This window comes from Aspergillus costaricaensis (assembly GCF_003184835.1).
Source record: "Aspergillus costaricaensis CBS 115574 unplaced genomic scaffold BO79scaffold_4, whole genome shotgun sequence".
Taxonomy (NCBI): domain Eukaryota; kingdom Fungi; phylum Ascomycota; class Eurotiomycetes; order Eurotiales; family Aspergillaceae; genus Aspergillus; species Aspergillus costaricensis.
In genome coordinates this window covers 1,293,796-1,315,760 of record NW_020291804.1, presented here as the reverse complement: position 1 = coordinate 1,315,760, position 21,965 = coordinate 1,293,796, and the positions used below count along the sequence as shown (strand labels likewise).

Below are 21,965 nucleotides of genomic sequence, written 5' to 3'. Positions count from 1 at the left end.
ACTCAACATCCTGACACGGCAAAACCGGCCAATTCCTTCCCCCCGCATCATCCAACAACGTAACCGTGACTTTTCCCCGACTATCATTCAACTCCTCCACGTTCCCATACCAAGATGGATTCAATTGGTAGATCTGCTTCACCAGTTCCCGGATATTGTATCCGTCCGGAGAATCGAACGTCCACCATGCCAGATGGATGGGTTTCACGTCGGTGATTTTGGCCCCGCTGGTCTTGGAGTATTTCGTCAGCCCCTTGAAGAAAGTTATCATGTCGTCGCGGGTCGCTGCGGCCACGAGCCAGCGGTGCCAGTCTCCTGCGGAGTTGGATTTGTTGGTTTGGATGAGGTGGGCGTAGTAGGGGCTGTGGTAGTAGTGGTGGTTGGGAGAGGTGGGGTTGGGGTCCATGATGATGCGATGTGATGAGATGTTTCTCTTGGATGGGAGGTGGGGGTGTTGAAGGGTGATAGTAGTAGGTTATTTAGAGAGAACTTGTATAGTAGTGGCTTCACGTTGGGGTTTGGGCTTGGGGTTTGCTTGAGTATAGTATAGTATAGTATTCAAAAGGGATACAACTGTCAGCAGGGGAGAGTGTCTATATCATCTCTAGGGGTGTATATGTACCACGGGAAGAATCATAGATTATTTATTTACTATGAACGAATGACACTGCAGTGATTAGTGGGCTTCAATGTCTTTGGATTGTGATAGTTCGTCACTGAATGATGTATTTATGATGGGTTTGCGCTGAATTCCGAGGGATGATTGCCCGGAGAGTCGACCTGGGCCCGAATCCTATAATGTGGGATGGTTGGCTACATGTTAGTTGTTCACAAGTAGTAGTGTTGCTACCATGGCTTTTCTGGTTTATATCATATGTCTGTAGGTAGTAAGCTTGCATTAATGGTAGCATGAAACTGGTAGTACTAACAACTAACCGGACATGACAGCTGGAGTAGCAATAATGCATCTTGTTGTTCTGAGTATTATTACTATTGATGTTCTTCTTCTCTTAGTCTAGCGCGTACAGGAAGGTCTGGATGGACTCCTTGTCCTCGACACACTCAGAGGGTGGTGCCGTTGTTCTTCCACATGGGACGTAACGCCTTCTCGTTTCCTGATTCCGAGTGAGAAGATGCCAACTACTAGTATGTCGAGAAAATCCATGCAAGTGAAGTTCGTATTGAATTCGATGCACGCTATATGTACGTATGTAAATAATACAATAGTGCCAAATTCACCTGTATGCCTGCCACCCAGTCTTTGAACCAAAGCATTGAGATTAAACAAGAAAAGAGATGAGGAGAAACGGTAAGGTAGACGCAAACGGACAGTCACGGTGAATACAAGGGCCGAGAAGGAAGTCAGAATGGGAAAAGAGAAACGAGAAGAGACCAGAGCGTTTGTTGAGGTGATGGTCATGATCTCAAGACCACCGTATCAATGAGGTAAAAAAAGAGATAGGTTGAAGATGGTATTGGGTTGTTTCTCGATACGTATGACACATGAGGACGAGGAAGGATAAGAGCAAAGAAGGCGGTGCATATCAAAACATTCCTATGATATTGTAGCTGTAACAGGCGATGATCGTAAAAAAAAAGGGGGAGAATCAGAGGCAAAAGATCGCTTATTCCTGGACGGAATTTCCGCTGGTCACTGTAGGTGGTAGCCGGGCCGTCTGTAGGGCTTCGGGCAATTTCAGCGGCGCCGCGGGAGCTGATTGCAACTTGTCGAGCTTTTCGCCTCGCAGAACCTTCTCCATCTCCTCCTTTGTCAGTGTCTCGTATTCAATCAAAGCCTTGGTCAAGAGCTCCAGCTCCTCCCGCTTCTCAGTCAGAATGTTGCTAGCGCGGGCACGACCCTCCTCGACTAAACGACGGACTTCGGATTCAATCTCCTGCTTCGTTTCCGATGAGAGGCTGTCATAGTTGCTCGACAGGTCCACGTTTCCGAGCTTCTTGGAGTAGCCGAAACGGGTGACCAAGGTAAAGGCGGTTTCAGTGGCTTGTTGAATGTCCTATTACATGTCAGTGACTACGTACTTTGAGCTAAGGTGTTAAACGTACCGCAGATATTCCACTGGTCACCTTGTCGGGGCCGAAAACGAGCTCCTCGGCAGCCTTACCGCCCATGGAGACGTCGATATCCGAAAGGTATTCAGTGTAATTTCTCGAGACCATGTCCATCTCAGGCAGGAAGTGAGTCACACCCAAGGCCATGCCTCGAGGAACAATGGTGATCTTGTACAAAGGCGTAGAGGAAGGAGAGAAGTAAGCAACGAGAGCGTGACCGGCCTCGTGGTAGGCAGTGAGGATTTTGTCCTTGTCCTGAATGATACGGCTGCGAGCCTCAGCACCCATCATGATCTTGTCCTTAGCCCAGTCGAAGTCCTTCGGGCCAACCTTGGTTTGCTTGTTACGGCTGGCATAGATGGCAGCTTGGTTAACAAGGTTCTCCAAGTCGGCACCAGAGAAACCGGGGGTACCACGAGCAATGACACCAACATCAACATCCATGCTGACCTGGACTTCCTTCATGTGGTGTCGGAGAATATCCATACGACCACGGACGTCGGGAAGACCAACAGTCACCTTGCGATCAAAGCGACCAGGACGCGTGAGAGCCTTATCCAAGAGTTGGGGGTAGTTGGTTGCGGCGATGATGATCACTCCGCTGCTTTGGGAGAAGCCATCGAGTTCAGTAAGCAGTTGATTCAAGGTTTGCTTCACGTAGGCGGCATCCCTCTCGTTCCTCTTGGCACCAATAGCATCCAACTCATCAATAAAGATGATGGCGGGGGACTTGCTGCGGGCTTGAGTGAACAATTCACGAACGCGCTTGGCGCCGACACCCACGTAGACCTCATCGAATTCAGAGCCGGACATGTAGAAGAAAGGTACACCAGCCTCTCCTGCAACAGCACGAGCCAGCAAAGTCTTTCCGGTACCAGGAGGACCAACCAGGAGAACACCCTTGGGCAGCTTGCCACCAAGCGAGGAGAAGCGATCGGGGTTAGTGAGAAATTCGACGAGTTCCTGAAGTTCTTCCTTGGCTTCATCGCAGCCATGCACATCACTGAAACGGACAGTCTGCTGCTGAGGCTGAGCTTCGCTGTTCTGCGGGCCCCTGATGTTCTTCAGGGCACCAGTCGTTTCAACCAAGATTGTGATCATAACCAGAGACAGATAAGCGAAGAAGGCGAAATAGAACAGGAACTTGACCCATCTGAAGACAGCACTTCCGGTTGACTCCTCCACAACCACGTGCAGAGGATCTTCCTTGTTTCCAGTGCCAGTCTGCTTGACTGCTGAACCGTAGTGGGTAGAAGAACCGAATTGTCCACCGTGAAACTGAGTTGCGACGGCCTGACCGATGGCTTGCAGCCGCTCGGGGCTGACGGCCTGGCCGGACGCAGGGACCGCTACCGCAGAGTCCACGCCGCCAACGCGTTGCAGGGCTTTCATGTAGAGTTCATCCGTAGCCGCATTCGTGGCAAAATGGCCGCTTTTGTACCGTTCAACGACAATGGCAGGGTGGTTTGCACGGAGGAGGGCCTGGTAGAAAGCATTCTGAGCGTTTGCGCTGCTAGGGTTGTTGTTGGCAGTCTTCTCCTTCTGTGCCAACAGATTGTGAGAAGAACCACCAAACAGAAAACGCTGTTGCTGTAACCGGGAGAGACCTTGTACTTGGGGGGCGTGGCGAAGACGGATGACGGACATGGATATCGTGGAGTAGGAACGAGCAGAGGGAGAGGCAAGATGACGGGTAGCAAGAGACGGCGAGGTCCACATTGTGGTTCCTGGAATTAAGTCAAGTTAGAGCAAGTCTGGCAGGCATAAGAAGGGAAATGTATACCATTGAGCAAGGAGCGAGACCATCCGCTTTGAGTGGTCTTGCTCAAGATGCTTGCCTTCAACGCCTCGGAAGACACAGTAGCCAGGAACTCCGGCAGCTGCACACCACTTGATCCCTATACGTATATCAGCGCACTAGCTCCATCATTATACTGTCGACTAGGGAGACATACCGTGGAGGTTGCTTCCGCAACCGCGCGTTGGGAGGGCTGAGGGGCGGCATATCCGGAGCGGGAGGCGTGTTCGACGTTATTCCGGGGCGCATTAAACAACCGTGTCATTGACGGCCACAGATCTGAGGTCACGGCCGCAAGACCCTGCCGGAGAGTCAATAGTTAGCGAAGGCAAGTTCAAGCGTGGACAGATAGCAAGGCTTACCGGCTTGGGGAAGGGGACTTGGAAGGCCATGGTTGTCCGAACTAAAGCGGCACTTGGCCGCGACGTTGATGATAGTAACCCTTCGGCGCGATAGGGAGAGGGTGGGGCACAGTAACGATGACGATGAGATCAATCCTTAATCAAGATACATGCCATCCCCGACCACAACCAGACGACAGATTTGAGATGAAGAGAGGAAAGAAGAGAGGCCAAACCAATGACGATGCTTGGCTGGTCGTTGCTCGGCGGCGAAATTCGACTGCCGACCCGGTGCTCTGCCGGCTGCTGTCGCCCCCCGTAGCCAGGATGACTGCCTGTATGCCTCAGGCATGCAACATCGAATTCCACGCCATTCCCCAAACTTCCCCGCCCGCATGGATGCGTTCTAGAAGGCTGCACCACCAGAGCTTCCCGGAATTTTCCCGCTGTTGACACGGCCATATATCTGGTATACCTGCGTCATGACTTCTTCAACCGTACTCATGCCATGACGATCATGGCCGCGCACGATCCTCAATCCACTTTCTGGACCGTATACGCAGTACCATACAACATGAGTCGTTGCCTGTTTACAACCCGTGGTTCAGATCGGATACTGATGACTAGAACATCATCATAGAGTCAAGCTCAAAGGTGCATCCTCTTTGTCACAAACTATCTATATAACGGGACACGCCCTTCAGACGCGTTCACAACGCAGCTGCAGATTAGATACTTTAATGCTCCTTCCTCTCTTGGCACCTTTGAATCAATCTCTATCTTTGACCTCACCGATCTGGACGGATCTCCGCAACGTGTTTGACATTGATAAGTTGGAGAGAGCAGCGACCGGTATTCTAACTAATATGACCGTGGCATGAAACCCGCTATACGACACATATGATGTCGAAACGGACCATCTTCCTCATGGGTGCGCCCACGTTGCGGAATCTCCAGTGGAATGAAGAGGAGCTGCTGAACGCACCGATATCTCCATTTCATAGTCTGGATACGCAAGACGTAGGCCATTGGCCTTTCCCCGATGGTCAGCCCGTGAAATGGAGACTATTGCAGGATCTACGCAATCCAGGGCTTTTCCCAGAAATCTACAGGTGGGAGCCAGGTCGAGATGCTCGCTTCCTCACTATACGGGACATTGCAGGCTCTGATGGGACATCGCGGACAAAGCCGGACGATTCAGTGCTCTCGCAGTTCTACAACCATTCATTTACTGTTCATGAAACCTCGGAGATCTCGACTCCGGGGTTTCACTCTGGAGATTCCACGCGCAGTAGTGGTTTATCGGCCGGGACTTCTTTTGCGACAAGCAGCGAGAAGGACGGGCCAACACCAGGATTACCGATCCAAGGGCCCCTCACCGACCTCCGGGATATCCCCACTGCGGCGTATCTGAATTCGATCGTGCCGCAGACGATGACGGTGAATCTGATTGTGGCGATTATCGCCATCCACCCTCCACGGCGGGTGGTAACGCGGCAATGGAAGCAAGAGCTGGATCTGGTTGAGATGGTGGTTGGGGATGATACAAGAAGTGGGTTTGGGGTTACGTTCTGGCTTCCTCCTGTGAACCATGCGGTCATGGCTGGGGAAGGTGACGACGAAGGAGAGGCGCTGGGGGTGTCGCTGGCAACGCTGCGTCCACGGGACATTGTTCTGATGCGGATGGTAGGACTGAGCTCCTTCCGGGAACGGGTATACGGGCAGAGTTTGAGGAAAGGGGTCACGAAGGTTAACCTGCTGCACCGCCAGCGGGTCGACGTAACCGAAGCAGGCGGGCTCTACAGTGCGAAGCAACTCCGGGATATTCAACAAGACCCTGCAGCCAAGCGTGAGGAAGATCTGCCGCTGATGAAGGTGAGCAAGGTGCGCGAGTGGATCAGGAGATTTGTGTTCGATCCGGTAGGCGGTGATGGGGGCCGGGGAACTTTTACACGTGGCTTGGCTGGAAAGGGCCATTCACTGCCCCCAGACACGCAGGAGTGAGCAGGCAAGCAGGCAGAGAGTGATGATTTATATATAGAAATGGCCTGGAGTAAGGTCTGCTGCCTACTGCTTTATACATGGGCTGGGAACTAAGATTCTTCCCTAATATATCTAATTTCTCGATTCTTTATGTTCCTTGTTTAACCTGCAATTCTGAGGCGCTCCTGAAACCTGCCACCAGCCTTAATGAACCGGTGACTACCACTGGGGGCTGTTAGGAAAGGGCGGCAACAAAGAAAACTGGATGATCAGGAGACACGGATGGAATTGATGCTTATTCCTCCTGCATACATTCTGGGTAACCCGCTAAGGTAGGTACTACGCTGTGTGCTAAAATGAAGAGGGAATGCAACCCGACAGTTTGAACGCCATCGGTGGCCAAGTTACTACCAAGTATGAGGCCACCCTTTCATTGGATAATGTGATGGCACTAGGTAGTTCTGGATGGGTTACTAGTAGTCTTTTTATTCTTTCTTGCTTTTTTTTTTTTTTTTTTTTTTTTTTTTTCCCATCGACGATAAAATTCACATAGGGGTATATGCACGTACTGCGTCAATCGTGCGTGCATCAGCTGTAATGTAAGTCTACTTGATAATATTATCATGATCATGATCATGATATGCGAGGTTTCGTAACCTGAAGCAAGAATGGCATAATTTCCCCAACCTCATAACTGATCATAATTTTAAAAAGTTCAATAATAATTAGTTGAAATAAATGTAATTAAGATGAAGACTACAATATTTTATGGAGCTGTAAAGATAATTCAGGGGGCACTGTTGCCCCACTGGGGGCACCTGAACCCGCCGCAGTGATTAGTTGGTTCTAGGCCGTACGATACCCGACTATACCCTAAACGGCAGAACCTGCTGGGCGAAGTGGCGCTGCCGCAAACGTGCGCAGGTTGAACCCGGTGTTCCTGGCGAGTACCAGTGAGTGAGTGCCAGTGAGTGCCATCTTCAAGTCACAAGGCTGTAACTCTGCTACACACTGGCCGGTTTAAGGGGTCTTGCCAGTGACCTCTTTTTTTTGACTTGCCCATAACTTACCGGCCCGTACATACACAGCCATTACGGCCCGCTCTCCCCGAATCGCAACGCCAGGTGGTCTCCTCTTTCTCTTTCTGCCTTCCTCTCCTCTCCTCTCCTTCTCCTCCTCGTTCTTATATTATATCCCGACCGTTCTTTTTCCTCCTTTCCTTTCCTTTCTCTTCCCCGTCTGTGACCATCCGCTTCAAATCAATCAATCAATCGATCAATCTAATCTCTCCAACGTCCCCATCTTTGGATCGTTGGAACAACTGCTCCCTCCTCTTTCATACACTCTCTCCACCTTTCCTTACTTACCCCCCCCTCTTCCGTCGGCGGGCTTTTGTTCCACCTGTCCAACTCGTTCTTTGCTCCGGTCATTCGTTTGGAGCGAGCCTCCCGATCGCTACTCTACCCTACAATTAATACCTCCCTACAGCAACCATGAAGGGTATGTACCAGTCTACCTAATTGTTCCTTCGGACTCGCTGACTTTTGACTATCTAGCCCTCATTCTCGTTGGCGGTTTCGGTACCCGTCTGCGTCCTCTGGTGAGTTGATCACCCCCGCCGACGATCGTGACGTCGAACATACCAGTCGATTCATGGCCGGGCCGTGGGAAAGCGCACACAAGCTAACCGTTCTCAATGCTGTCTAGACCTTGACCCTCCCTAAGCCTTTGGTCGAATTCGCCAACCGGCCCATGATCCTGCACCAGGTTGAGAGCTTGGCTGCTGCTGGTGTCACAGATATCGTCCTGGCCGTCAACTACCGCCCCGATGTTATGGTGTCGACCCTGAAGAAGGTACAATTGCCCTAGCTGCACGGATTGCCGTCCGCGAATGCTCACAGCCGCCCCTAGTACGAAGAGATCTACAATGTCAGAATCGAATTCTCTGTGGAATCCGAACCCCTCGGCACGGCTGGTCCCCTGAAGTTGGCGGAGAAGATTCTGGGCAAGGACGACAGCCCGTTTTTCGTCCTGAACTCCGATATTATCTGTGACTACCCCTTCAAGGAGCTGGCCGAGTTCCACAAGAACCACGGCAACGAGGGTACCATTGTGGTCACCAAGGTCGACGAGCCCTCCAAGTACGGTGTCGTCGTCCACAAGCCCAACCACCCCTCGCGCATCGACCGCTTCGTCGAGAAGCCCGTTGAGTTCGTCGGCAACCGTATCAACGCCGGTATCTACATCCTGAACCCCAGCGTGCTGAACCGTATCGAGCTGCGCCCCACCTCCATCGAGCAGGAGACCTTCCCCGCTATTGTCAAGGACGGCCAGCTGCACTCCTTCGACCTGGAGGGCTTCTGGATGGACGTTGGTCAGCCCAAGGATTTCCTGAGCGGTACCTGCCTCTACCTCACCTCTCTTGCCAAGCGCAACTCGAAGCTGCTCGCCCCCAATAGCGAGCCTTACGTGTATGGCGGCAATGTCATGGTCGACCCCTCCGCCAAGATCGGCAAGAACTGCCGCATCGGCCCCAACGTGGTGATTGGACCCAATGTGGTGGTTGGTGACGGTGTGCGTCTGCAGCGCTGTGTCCTGATGGAGAACAGCAAGGTCAAGGACCACGCGTGGGTGAAGTCGACCATTGTTGGATGGAACAGCTCCGTGGGCCGCTGGGCTCGTCTGGAGAACGTTACGGTGCTGGGTGACGATGTCACCATCGCCGACGAAGTCTATGTCAACGGTGGTTCCATCTTGCCCCACAAGAGCATCAAGCAGAACGTTGATGGTGAGTGAATTGTCTACATTCACATGGCCCATTGCTAATTTAACTCTTTAGTTCCTGCTATCATCATGTAATCCTTTTGTCACGTCGACATGCCCTTCACCTTCGATATACACCACCTACACTGAAGTCACCAGATGCATAGAAACCGGAGTTGATCGTGTCTTTCTCTTTCGAGCAGTGTAGAACCCAGAGGGGGTTCTAGACAACAGGACGCTGCTTGGATACAATGCGGTCTACGCCTCTGAACCATCTCCCACTCGCACCCGTCCATTCTTACCTTCGTCTTGTGCTCGTCCGTGTCCGCATGCTAGAGGCCTTGATGGTAGAAGCGTGTCTGATTCGGGTCATCCTTACATCCCTTATAATCAATCCTGAGGTCTCTGATCTCTTACCTTGTTCTCCCGCATCTTTCTCCGACGGACTGCGTGTCACCAGTGCTGTTGCTTCTTTTATTTACCGGCTTTTTCTTCTGCTACCTTGTTTCCCCGGGGGATGGTGAGCACATGGACTAATACTCTATTTGATTTTAATGACGTATGTGGACATGGTTAAAGGAATGTAAATACGGGAGGCAGGATCAGAAAAACAATCTTATTATCTCTATTACTCTATTCCTCTATTATAGATGCAGTATACAGATACAGATGCAACATGCAATATGCCCGAACCCATGCACCCACATTATTCCACAAAACTAAGCAGTAGCAGCCTCCTCCCTCTCCAAAATCTCCTCCCACTGTACCCTCAACTCCTCCATCCCTTGCCAACACTTCCTTCCCAACTCCTCAAACTCGACCTTCTCCTCCGCCGTCAAATCCCTCGCTCCACGCTTCCTCCTCCGACACCGATCCTCCATCACCACCGCCTCCCCAACCACACCCCCATGACCCCAGCCATCCACCTCCGTCGAAACCGCCGTATCCCTCCCCAACCGATCACACGACGACCCCCATTTCACCTTCCCGCCCCCATGAGCCCGATACACGTCCTCCGCAGCATCCAGCTCCTCCTGCCGACTAATAGCCAACCACGTCGGCGCACACGCCCCCGCATACGTCGACAGCGTATGCCACGGCGACCCCAACAACCGGGCAATATAAAACGACGCGATCATGCACCAGAACAGCGGCAACGCCAACGGGAGGATCCCCGTTCCACACACGCCAGGGTGCGAGAGATACATGCGTGGCTCCTTGCCCTCCCTTTCACCACCCTTCTCATCCACATCATCACCTCCCTTGTGAGGGGTGTAGAACCCCTCCACCCACTTTCTCGTAGAGGGCGTCTCCGCCGTCAACGCCAAAATATCCGTAAGCGTCTTCGAACTCTCATACGGCACAGTCGACCTCAATCCCTGAATATCCTCCACATTAAAATGATTCACGGTGGCCTCGATACTCGAGACCCAGATGACGCGGCCCGGCTGCGTGGATTTCCGAAGTAAGCCCATGACGCCATGCGAGAGCATGTAGTGACCGAATACGTTCGCCGTGAAGACGCTACCCAGGCGCGGCTCCTCAGGCTGTGTGGTTTGAGGCGGGGTGATCATCCCCACGGGCGCGATCTTATGCGCGAACCATGAGACGTTGTGCACGAGGTCGGTCAGAGTTCCCCAGATTGCGCGCGGCCAGTCGATTCCTGTCCAGCCGCCGATGCCGGCGTTGAGGACGATGGAGTCGAGTTTTGGGAGGGTTTGGGTGAGGCGGGTGGAGAGGGCGCGGACGGAGGGGAGAGAGGACAGGTCCACGGTTTCGGGGTGGAGGGTTATTCTGCTGGATGTGGTGGGGGAGGAGATGGGGGGGAGGAGGGTTTGCAGGTGGTGCAGGGTTGAGGAGGCTTTTTTGGCGCTTCGGGTCGTGAAGATTATGGTTAGGTGGGTGGTGGGTGGGTAGGTTGTGAGGAAGGTGGTTATTAGGCGTGCGCAGATGGCGAGGCCGAGGCCGCTGGTGGAATTGGCTTGTTAGATTGGTTGTGAGGTTGTTTTGCGGGGGGGAAGAGGTTTGAAGGGGTGTGCTGGTGGGTGGTGTTGTAGGGTTGGGAGGGTGCAATTGAGGGATGGGTACCTGTTTGCGCCGGTCACTAGGACGTAGTATTGATTGCCTAGGTCATGCTGTGGTGGTTCGGCCATTGTGATGGGCCTGATTCTGGTGGGTTGCAGGGAATTGGGCCGGGTTGGAGGTGAAGCTGGTCCTGGATAGTTGAGGATTAATTGGGGATTGTATAAATCTCCGATAAGGGGTGATTACATAAGGGGTTGATAGGGAGTGGGTCATGTGATATGAATGTATTCAGGTACGTTGTGGGGAGCAGCATGTTGATTTTACTTGAGTGTAGGGGAGAGATAATAGTAATGGTCATCTATGGGAGTATAGTTGAGAGGTCAATGGTGGGCAATCTGTACCAATGCTAATCCCCGTCTCATAGTAGTTACTATATAGCATATGGTTGGTCTGAATAGCTTCACTCCACACCCAATCTGGTATACAATGTATGCTATTACCATCGCTACTACATAATGAACTTTGAATTATCAGCATCTATTTGAAAAATACTCATAGCAAAGTAAATCCGTAAGAACAACTACATACCCACTGCACCTCTTCTAACCAATCTAACTCCAATCCGTCACCTACTATACTAGTATATACTCCTACATCAACATCTACAGATCCACTCACTCAACCCATGACCACAAACCACCAACTAATCCTATCTAATAACATGATACAGCTTACACCTACAAACCTCACCACTCACACCAACCCTCCAACTTACTCTCTACGCTATATTCCTCCCAAACCTAAATCCAACCGCCCCAAGACGACCCAACCAACCAAGCCCCCTGTCACCTCGTATACCCTCCTCTTCATCTGATATATCATCGTCCTACGAGGGTGAAGTTTATTCTTGCATACACACACACACGCACACACACACACATACATACATAGTATGAGATAAGTTATCAGCATCATCATGCGGCTCTTTCACACCCAACCATCCATCATCGCCACATACCCTGATAACAGAACAGTATGGCCAAAAAGCTTAACCTATAATTAGTGTTAGCGAGTGAGTAGTTTATGGTTCAGATAACAAAACAGTCAGTTAGTAAGATGCGATGTGATGTGATGTGCTGGTCTTACTCATATCATACAGCATGATCAAGATTTTGCCACTATGCATACTGCACATACACACAACTACTCATTAACAGAAGCGAATGGATAATCAACATCTATGTAGAAGACTAAGTATCAACTTGTAAAAGCAAAGTACCAATCCACCACCAGTGGCAAAAGCTGCATCAACCCAACTCACCATACATATCTATCTCACACATACCTACCTACTTACGACGACCACATCCACATCCACATACATCCACATACATATACATATATGAACTAGCTGCAAACCTACTAGATGCCTCGTCGCTGCCTGACACCGACACACACGTCTAGATCTATTTATATTAGGAGCGAACTCGGAAGTAGGCAGAGATGCATCAGCAGCTTTGAGTTTACATAATGAGTTAAGTTGAGGCATAAATGGCTGGCTGGCTGAAGGGGCTAGACGCCCCCCAGGTGCCTGTCAAAGTTTAAGTTAGAGAGTACATACATGGCGAGCAGAGAAGGTGGTATGCATGTATATGTGATCGGGATTTGGTAGGTAGGTAAGGTTTGTTTTCGGGATGTGGTTTGTGCAGATGAGGTTGATGCATGGAATGGGGAGAGAATGTGTGGAAGGGAAGTAAGTTGTTGTTCATTGTAGATACAGAGGGATGGTGATGTGGTGGTGGTGATGATGAGGCTCGAGTATACTTTTTTTCTTATTGATGTAGGTGAGGCGTGGTCAGATTTACTAGTTACAGTGTTGATATCTGAGCATTGGTAAGCAGTAAGCAAGCTAGCTAGCTAGTGACGAGCGATAAGATGAATACAATATAGATAACTACTGTATTCTGTATGGGGCTATGAGCTTGAGCTATATGGACCGTCTGATATAAGCAGCTACTATTTCAGACGCGGGGGCGTCCATCCAGAACACTCGAAAAGGGCAACCAGCGCGGGTTTGCGAGTCTGCGAGTCTGGAGAGACAGTGACAGCGCCACCAGCTAAACTAGTTCCGAATCTGACAGGCGAGGCGTCAAGACGCGAAGGAATAACCCGACCATTTTTCACCAAATCGGGGTCAGCCCGTCAGCACCACACGCCTCCCCCCCTTGGTTATTATTTTGATTTGCTTAGCAAACAAGAACAAGCAGTGGACCTATCGAACCCAGACCTCTGTAGACGAGCTCACATGGGGTTTGCCCAGCCTGTCATGGTGTGGATTATGGGGTTGTTTTGACCAGGATGAGACACAGCCACGCCCGAACAGCTGCACCCTGTCATTAAAGTTTGGGGGTGGGAAAAGGTTCAATCAGATCGTCGACTGAGCTCGGTAGAATCTACCAGCCGTCTATGACCAATCAGTGTCGCGCCTGCATAAACAAAGTGGAAAAGGGAGGCAATGCCGGAATTAGCAAAAAGAACGACTGTTATTCAGGGCTGATGTTGGTAGGAGACGCGCGATCTCTGCAAGCGAACCAATGCAGTAGCAACGCCGATTGATCAGAATCTGGGATATCTTTTTTATTTTCTCCCTCATCAGGCTGTCGATTCCATCCATCCACAGCGGCCTCTGCAATAGCCTATTCCAGAATCCAGACCGTATCGAAGCCGGGGACCTGCAAGGCGGGTGGGTAGAAAGACGCGCCCAGGAAAATCCACGCTTACCCGGCGCGCTGCTAACGGGATAACTTGGAGGGGAAGCAGAATTATTCTTGGCCAGAAATTAAAAAAGCACCTCCAGGATGGAGGGGATTGAAGTGGCCCAGTGACGAGCACTCACCGACTTATTGGGTTATTTCAGGCTTACGGGGGGCCGGGGTGGATGGATGGATGTTAGTAGACTAGTGATGCTTCCGTATAGTAGCGGTGGCCCGCGGGAAGGAAGGAGGGTGTGTGGGTGAAGAGACAACAGAAATAATAAAGGAGGGTGAGCCATGAGTAAACTAGCATCGTTATTGAAAGCCGGCTGATCGAGTCGCTGCCCGGTTCTTGGCTATCTCGTAAGGCTAACATGGTCGTGCAATCATCATCTGCGCCTGTGGCAGCTACGGTTGCGATTCGCTTGGAAAATGTCGCGATTGAAATTAATCCCCCTCCATGAAGCCGAGCCGAGAGCAGCCGTTTGAGCAGGCAGGCCACTGGCAGAAAGCATGCGTGGCCAGAGCTTGCGTTGACCAGGCGCGCTGCTTTCTTGGGATTGGGGGTTATGTATGCACATCGGAGATTTTTCTAGGCAATTGGATGCCTATCGTTCGAGATGCCGAACGCATGTATGTCTAGCATCGTCAGGGAAAGAACAGGTTAGTGGTGAGTAGGCTAGTGGCTAAGTAATCTATCGACCTGGTTAGTTAGTTTAGTCGTGATTAGTTAGTTGGGAGTAGTCTAGCGGCCGGATGCAATGCCCTGGTGCGACATCGCGTATAGCTCCGTTGCGCATCATGCTTTGAGCAGACAGATACTCGTTAGTGAGCAATGGATTAGTCCAATCTAGTCGGTTGCTCATATGGGGAAGCGGAGTATACGGATGGGCCCGCTAAAACACCGGCGCAACACAAGAAAAAAGGGTTGGACAAATCGAAGCTCCGCCAGTCCACCAGCGAATTTCTGGATGTGATGAGCTGGAATTTCTTTCCGACATCCACCCGGCCGGAATTAGCGCCCAACTGTCCACGGCTACTGCTACTGCGCGTCATCCATGTCGCCCCTCCCCTTTTCCCAGATGATAACCAGGCAGCGGTGACGGAGATAGGGCTAGAGAAGTCCGAAGTCGACAATTTCGTAGAGTATACTGAGACACTGACAGACGGAGGATGGGCGATTGATTTCCTTGGCCTGAGGCGGATGGGCAGCAATGAGCAATGAGTGGAGGAGAAGGGATATTAGACAGAATTAGTGAGGGAGCTAAGTCGAGAGTAGTCCTGCCTTGCTAAATATACTAGTAGAACAGTAGTATAAATTATAGTAGTGTAGTAGATGAAGGTTACATACCATTGCTCTTTCTAATGTGCGATTCCCAGCAAGTGTCGGTCACTAGTACTCACTCCGTAGACTAGTATACTAGTATACTAGTAGACCACGAGCCGGGGTGACACTACTCCGGATCATCCACAATGAAAATAAAAACGAGGTTGATGGCAAGTAGTAGTGATGATGAAGGCAGGAATGAAGTTGCGTGTGACAGACGGTGCTAAAGACTTGCTAAAGATGCTCCCGAGCGACAATCTTCCCCCAATGCGGGGTATGTAGAAAAGGAAAAGGACGAGGCAACCAGCAGCAGCTCCCGATGGAGAGCGAGTCAAGGCTGGAGGATTTCATTTCCCCTTCAATCTCCTCCCGATCATCTGACACCCGTCCGGTTTCCCTCTTTGCCAGCATCAACACTAGACCGGGATGTTCATTACTAGAGGTTACCATTTACCAGGAAGTGAAGGGGCATAACTTTCCTCTCGGTCGTGATCTCCCGTCTCCTTCTTCTACGTTGCGTTACGTGTAGTTACTAGTTACTAGTTACTAACTCATTTTCTTTTTTTGGTCCCTCTGTCTGACAGCCCAGCCTTATTCGGGATATACTATCATTCAATCAACTTCACCAGACTTGTAACCATCCTGGTGTATCACCTCGGAGTTCCTTTCTCCTCTCCCCTTCATACTACTAACTAGCCAACCTTCTCTCCTCCAGCCTATCTTTGTTTAGTCTGGTATTATAAGTTAGTTAGTAGTTAGACTAATTGTAGCGTGGCCATGCATGAATTCCTAAAAGCACTGCCCACACTTTCCACCCCACCCTCATTCATCTCCTCCCTCCCGTCTTCTTTTCTTCCCCTTCCCTCATCCAGCTTACGCATCACGAATCACGAATCACATATCCTAACCCCTGGTGGGAACAAGCAACCCACCACGTAATTTCGGTCGAGCTCGGTTAACCATGTGTCTTGTCTACTGGCGTTACGTCAATTGCGACCGGGGACAAGGGTTCAATTTCAGTTCCCAGCGAGGAGAAGCCGCTCAGACACATGATGCCGCCGGTCTGCGACTACGGGTTTACCGCGGCGGATGAACCACCGACCAGGTGCCTGGGATTCCTTTCCCCAGTGCTAACGGAAGCTGTTGTCTCAAATTGATGGAGGAGACTGTAAGCTGGTCTGTCGACGTCATCATCACCATTATCGTCATCGTCTTCCCCCCGATCTGGTTGACGGATTCAACTGCATGCCAGTCCGTATGGCACGAATGCCCATCCCTCCTCCTCCTCCTCCTCCTCCTCCTCCTCCACACCCTCGAGGCCGGATGTTTTTCCCCTCCTTTCCCGTTCGTTAGCTGCCACGCCAGTTGACCGGGGAGATCTTCCCAAAAAGCGGAGAAGCAGTGTCCATCTCTCCATGGCAAATCAAGGTCTTGCTATCACCTTATGCGAAAATTGCCTTTTCCGGCCTCGCTTTTGCTTTCTTTCTTTATCACTTTTACCCCTCGTCTTGTCAATCCATTGCCCGTCCCTTGCTGATTCGTTGTTTTCGTTTCGTCCATTCCTCCCCCCCCCCAATTCCATTCTCCCCCTTCCTCTTTCCCTCGCCGTTGGCCAATTTTCCCCGGCCGGGTGCTAGAGTAGACTCTTCAATCTTTTCGCCTATTTGACCGCATGCAAGTCACGCCATTAGCCCGTCTACAGCCTTTGGGTCTTAAGGATCGGCGACTTACAGCATGGTGCAAGCCCTGGCGTCACTCCCGCATTGCCAGTGATGCGACCAGCTGTCAGCTTTGAGCTTTCATTGACGGGTCTGTCCAGTAAGGTTCTCTGTGCCGGTCGACACCTGGAGGAGCTGTCATGTATCTGTGGTGGCACCAGACTATAATGTAGATAACCCTACTTCCTGTATACCGGGAATATGGGGGGTGCCGCCACTAGCTCATCTTTTCGACGGCTCATTCGGCGATACCGTCACAAAGTCAGGCCTCCCTGTCCTCCGTTGCATTGCGTGGATGTACCCGGTACATGTAGGGGCCAAGTAGATTACCAGCCCATCTGTAATCTATTCAATTCCTCGGCCTCGTGATAGCGAGCAGGGTACTCGCAAAAACCACCCCGTCGCTAGTTGGCACGCTGTCTGCCTCATAGTTAGTGTCATATCAGATCAGACCAGAAAAACGCGGATGATAACGGGATGAGAAACCTCCCCCCCCTTCATGGCTCGGCTTGGGCTCACCTCGCCAGCACCGGATCGGTTAGCATGAATTCCTGTTGGGGCGGGGAACTACACACGATTGCTTACACGTACGCCTATCTGCTCTGCCCCCCTGCCTCCCCTGTGTGCTGACGACCAAGTCATTGCTGGTGGATTGCCCCAGTCTCAGATGACTCGCGTTTAGTAAGTTAGTCATAATCCTGCTGGGTTAGCTCATGGACTGATGCGGATGTTAGTGAGTATAAGCCTATGGCGCCACTACGGGAGTCAACTGGAACCAAGAAGTGCCGCCCGGACGAGGAAAACTAAAGGAAAAAGCAATACGAGCATCGAACGGAAGCACACCCTACCAGTCGAATACTGCCCCCTCGTACATTTCTTGGTAGCCAATTCCCGATCGAAACAGCCCCCTTGGCATTCACTGGGCTGGCCATAGGCGGTGTCCGTACGTAGTCTTCTAGTTAACTAAATGATTGTGCCTGACTCAGAGTGGTGGCTCAATAGCCTAGTGTGGTATAAGCTCCATAACAATTCGGAGATCCCGGTCGTGCAAACCCCGAAAAAACCCTCCCAGATGATAGACGGAAATTGAAGAGTCGACGGGCAGACCAAAGCCCGCGATTTGCTGGAAGGACTTCCAGACGAAACTCTATCGTGTGCAGACGATGATCTATCGAGTGCGTGCTATAGACACTATCGACTGTTAATCGCTATCTTCGCGTGTATGTCGTACGTATCTAGCCGCTCTTCAAGTGCGATGGGTCTCGGGCTTCCAGGGTCCAAACCATGAATGGCCAAAGTCTAAGTAAGCGTATTAAACGGCCTCTGCTGGTAACAAGCGGGCGGCGATTGTTTTGGCCTGCCTGTTCCATGGGTTCGATCCGCTGCCACTATTCCAGATCCACTGGTGCTAGTCGACTTACAGTTCAAAGCCTCACGGCAGTCCGTGAGCCTGGTTAAAGTAAATGGAAGATCTATCCATGTATCACCCGCTGATTCTATCGAGGAAGTGTATCCCGAGCTTGTTCAGTCGGCCACAATCAATAGGAAAGTAGGCAGCCCCTATAGTTCGCTATCAACGACGAACAGACAGCATTGGCGCCAGTCTCTTGGCTCCAGCCTTAGAGAAATCAACTGATCGTCATGAGCTTAATTGGCTCCGATGGCCATGACTGCCATGGTATCATATTAATAATTAATATTGCCGTGGACGGGCGGAAGGAGGGGGAACGGGACGACGAGTGAATCCCGCTGGTCCCTTGTCGGGGGCCCCATCACTGATGGAGCATTACAGACCGCGATCCAGATGAATTTCTTGAAGCCGCCACGTGGAGTGAACAAAGGCGTCAATATCACTCAAAACAGCTGATAGAGGCTTGATGAATCGCTCCCTTTGAGTTTACGGCTGGCTGTCATCCAGCAATCGAATCGGTAGAATAGCCGCATCGTAGAGCCACCGAGAATATCGTGGCGTTGGGGGCGTTGTCCTCGTTGTTTCTCCCAAGAAAGATAGCCCAGAAGTACGTCCAATAGCAACGGATGAAGGTATCATGGCCACTGCCAGTAGGAGACCTACTGCCTAAGTAGGTAAGGTGAGTAGGACGATTGTGGTTTGGAGTGAGGCCGATAGCAGACCCTGGGGATAGCTGCTGCTCTGGGCCAGTTTCAGCATGATGCCTGCCGGCCCAGAACGGAAAAGCCACACTTTTCGGTTGTTGCATCGCTGGTATCCCTTGCTGATAATTTCCGATCTGTGCTGCCTGGTCGGCCGGCTGGTCTGACATTGTTCTTTGTCCCATTTGGCTTTCAATACTTTTTTTCTTCTCTTTCTTTTATTTCCTTTCCGTCTCTTCCCTCCGTTGATGCTTTTTTTTTGCTGGACGGCCGACATCATGATCAGTTGGGGGTCAAGAAGTGGCCGTCAGGAACTTAATTCCAGCAACAATTGTTTGGAGGGCATGGCTCCTACCACCTTGGTACAAGGATTGACGGGATTTCCTTTCCCAGCACCTTGGCGAGAAAAATAAATAAATCAATGAAAAATAAGAACTAAATGAATAAAATCGAAAAACAAAAATAAAAATAAGTAACGACAATGTACATAGTAATAGTCATACTTGGAGTCAGTACGAGAGTAGGAATAGATTATGATCATTTTGGGTAGGTACGAAGTAGTAAGTTAGTTCCATCGGTTAGCCCACGACCTAATCAGACCTTCCATCTTACACATACCTACTCCTACCTCCCTTTTCACTGTCGTACAGAATATCCCATACGTAGACACTGCTTGTTGTATTGGCGTGACCATGCTGTGATCCGCCTCAGCTCTGACTCCTTTGGAGCGCCGTGCAATTGTCTTCGGTCGTGGTTCTATCCAGAATGTTATATGGCGGACTACCGTCTCCTCTTCCAGCACCATCGACTTGGGGTGAGTTAATTAGAAGAAAAAGTAATTTGAAAACATGGACGGGCAACTACTTACCACCACTGATTACCCTTACCTAGTGGAAGTACCTAAAAGGAAGGTACCAGGGACGTACGTGTCAAGGTACCTGTCAGTAATTTTGACCCGCGAAAGATAGTCGATACAATCCCGATACAGTAAGCGATACTAGCGGTCCGTCGAGGTTTTGCAGCCAGGATGCAGGCAACTAGACCATGTTTAGACTAGTAGATTTCTTCCAAGGCCAGGCTCTCTCTCGGTCGCCGATGATTGGCCGAGTCTATATCCTAACCTTTCAGCGTTCTAAGGCACAAGCGGACAGGGTGGGGATCGGTGTTCCCCTCTTCCCCCAAGCCATCTTGACCGGAAGACGGTTCAGTAGGATGGGAAACCTTGGGTCTTGAGTAACTTTGTCTGGGGGTTGCTAGCTCCAAACTTCCACTCTTTCTTCCCCCCCCCCCCCTCTCTCTTTCCCTCCAGAACATCGAATCGACAAGCGGGACCCAGATAGCCTTGGCCTGTCAGTCAGTCTAAAAGAGATTCCTAATTTAAGTGCCACTGCTTGGTGCCCGTATGTATGTAAGTATGTTATGTACCTAGTACTTGGATATCTCGTTTGATACCGAGTGTTTCCCTCCTGACCTCCAGGGTAGATTGTAGTAGGTAAACATGGTAAACCCATGTTCAGTAACGATGGGGTAAAGAAATACTTAACAAAAAAGAAAATAGAAATGAAAATAAAAACGTTGACTTTTGATTTCTTCTTTTTCTTCTTCGTCGTTCACCTCCACTTTTGCATTGGGTGTGGGATTTTTCTTTTCTTCTTTTCTTATTTGTTTTTAGTATTATTCTGATTTCCATTTGTGTCCATGTCGGTCTGGTGAAAGAAAATCCCCCAAGTGGTCCGAAGGAAATACTTCAACATAGTATAACCCGATCTTTCCGGGGTAGGGGTAGGGGTACAGGAAAAAGAAAAGTGGCCAAGTCTCAAGCTAGCCCGGCCGGGTTACTGGCCAGAGGGGAGCTCCACCGGCTGGAGGAGACCAAGAGGAGGTTCCAATTTATTATTTGATTACCGCTGGACAGTAGTGAAGGAGCTTAGCAGCCCGTAGTAGCTGCTAGGTACCTACTAGGTAGAGCCAGAACGATGCGGCGTTATAAAAATTACACGGCCTGCTCACGAGAGCCGGAGAGGCAAAACGAGGAAAATAAAAACGAACAAGAGCTTCCATCCCATCGGCCAGTCAGCTAGCTCTTTTTTTTCTTTCCTCTCTTCGTGCAGTAAACTAATCCTCCTCATCTGGCTCGTCGAGTATTTCTTTTCCATCTGCCCCATCTGGAGCAGGTGTTCTTGACTTTCTCGTCTTTTTTCTCTCCCCCATCTTCGACCTTTTTTCTATTTTATTTTCTCCTTCTCCAACAGCCATCATCATCCCTTGACTTGGGGTCTGGCTTGCGTACCTGGAAGGAGAACCGCCTGAGACCCGCAGCAGCAGCTGTCTGTGTCTGTCTGTCTGCCTCTTGTATCACAGAAACGTTGCAACCTCGCCCGGACCGACCAGTATTATTACTACTGAACTACATCTGAGAAATCCGTTGGGATCGTGCTTTGCACTTTCTCTTCTACATCTCTCCCTCTTTCGCCTCTCCGTCATCGCGTCACTTGTTAAATTTTTTTTTTATTTCGCATTGCGTGTTCGTCCTTGAATATTATTATTAGATCCATTGCTAGGTACGTCTGGAATACCTCCCTGTCGGCTATGCTGGACCTCCAGGGCCAGCCTCACCTCCATCCATCCACCTTCACTACTGCGCTTCCCCATTTGATCCATCATTCGGTCCTGCGACTTGGCTGCCAATCGACCTGCCTGTCCAGACCTCCAATGATTACTGTCGAGGCTGCATGCCGTCGGACTTAATTTGCAGTGACATTCCTGTCTCTCCGCTTGTCCAGACCTCCTTCCCTCTTCTTTCTTTTCCCCTCCCACCCGCTCTCCTATTTTCCCTCCACCATAGCTATTCTTACTACTACGGGCCATACTTCCAACCGTTTTCTCCCTCCCCCCCTCTGTCGCCTGTACGATTTCTTGTCGTGTTTGTCTGCTCATACTTTATTGCAAATCTTTTTGTTCTTGTTGCCACTTGCTGCTTCTTTTCAGATTCGTTTTCCTGTATTTGCATCTCTTCTTATCTTCCTGGAATCCGTTGTTTGCTCCCTGTGTTCCTATCGCTAGCCGGCCCACTCC

At 50.6% G+C, this 21,965-nt stretch overlaps 7 protein-coding genes across 7 annotated transcripts; 2 read left to right on the top strand and 5 right to left on the bottom strand.

Moving 5' to 3' along the window:
* On the bottom strand, positions 1 to 382 carry BO79DRAFT_112863 (uncharacterized protein; the record flags this gene model as incomplete). Its single annotated transcript, XM_025677921.1, has 1 exon — positions 1 to 382. A coding segment is annotated over one exon (382 nt), but the record flags the coding sequence as incomplete, so codon positions are not given.
* A 795-nt stretch (positions 383 to 1,177) lies between these two features.
* On the bottom strand, positions 1,178 to 4,422 carry BO79DRAFT_166896 (i-AAA protease YME1). The gene is made up of 5 exons (XM_025679345.1): positions 4,231 to 4,422; positions 4,026 to 4,169; positions 3,854 to 3,968; positions 2,065 to 3,797; positions 1,178 to 2,015 (listed from the first exon to the last, which is right to left on the bottom strand). The coding sequence occupies exons 1-5, from the start codon at positions 4,258 to 4,260 to the stop codon at positions 1,626 to 1,628; spliced, it is 2,412 nt and encodes an 803-aa protein (XP_025543744.1). The 5' UTR covers positions 4,261 to 4,422; the 3' UTR covers positions 1,178 to 1,625.
* A 219-nt stretch (positions 4,423 to 4,641) lies between these two features.
* BO79DRAFT_166893 (uncharacterized protein) lies at positions 4,642 to 6,257 on the top strand. Its single transcript, XM_025679344.1, has one exon. It carries the CDS (start codon positions 5,110 to 5,112, stop codon positions 6,211 to 6,213), a length of 1,104 nt encoding a protein of 367 aa, XP_025543743.1. The 5' UTR covers positions 4,642 to 5,109; the 3' UTR covers positions 6,214 to 6,257.
* A 1,428-nt stretch (positions 6,258 to 7,685) lies between these two features.
* On the top strand, positions 7,686 to 9,051 carry BO79DRAFT_251410 (mannose-1-phosphate guanyltransferase; the record flags this gene model as incomplete). Its single annotated transcript, XM_025685859.1, has 5 exons — positions 7,686 to 7,692; positions 7,749 to 7,792; positions 7,900 to 8,046; positions 8,104 to 8,980; positions 9,032 to 9,051. 5 exons carry the CDS (start codon positions 7,686 to 7,688, stop codon positions 9,049 to 9,051), a joined length of 1,095 nt encoding a protein of 364 aa, XP_025543742.1.
* A 638-nt stretch (positions 9,052 to 9,689) lies between these two features.
* On the bottom strand, positions 9,690 to 11,108 carry BO79DRAFT_166889 (3-keto-steroid reductase; the record flags this gene model as incomplete). The annotated part of the gene is made up of 2 exons (XM_025679343.1): positions 9,690 to 10,923; positions 11,044 to 11,108. Coding segments are annotated over 2 exons (1,299 nt in total), but the record flags the coding sequence as incomplete, so codon positions are not given.
* A 7,342-nt stretch (positions 11,109 to 18,450) lies between these two features.
* On the bottom strand, positions 18,451 to 19,060 carry BO79DRAFT_275432 (uncharacterized protein; the record flags this gene model as incomplete). Its single annotated transcript, XM_025687662.1, has 1 exon — positions 18,451 to 19,060. The coding sequence occupies one exon, from the start codon at positions 19,058 to 19,060 to the stop codon at positions 18,689 to 18,691; it is 372 nt and encodes a 123-aa protein (XP_025543740.1). The 3' UTR covers positions 18,451 to 18,688.
* A 2,125-nt stretch (positions 19,061 to 21,185) lies between these two features.
* BO79DRAFT_57478 (uncharacterized protein) lies at positions 21,186 to 21,928 on the bottom strand. Its single transcript, XM_025689442.1, has one exon. It carries the CDS (start codon positions 21,825 to 21,827, stop codon positions 21,399 to 21,401), a length of 429 nt encoding a protein of 142 aa, XP_025543739.1. The 5' UTR covers positions 21,828 to 21,928; the 3' UTR covers positions 21,186 to 21,398.
* Between the last annotated feature and the right edge of the window lie 37 nt (positions 21,929 to 21,965).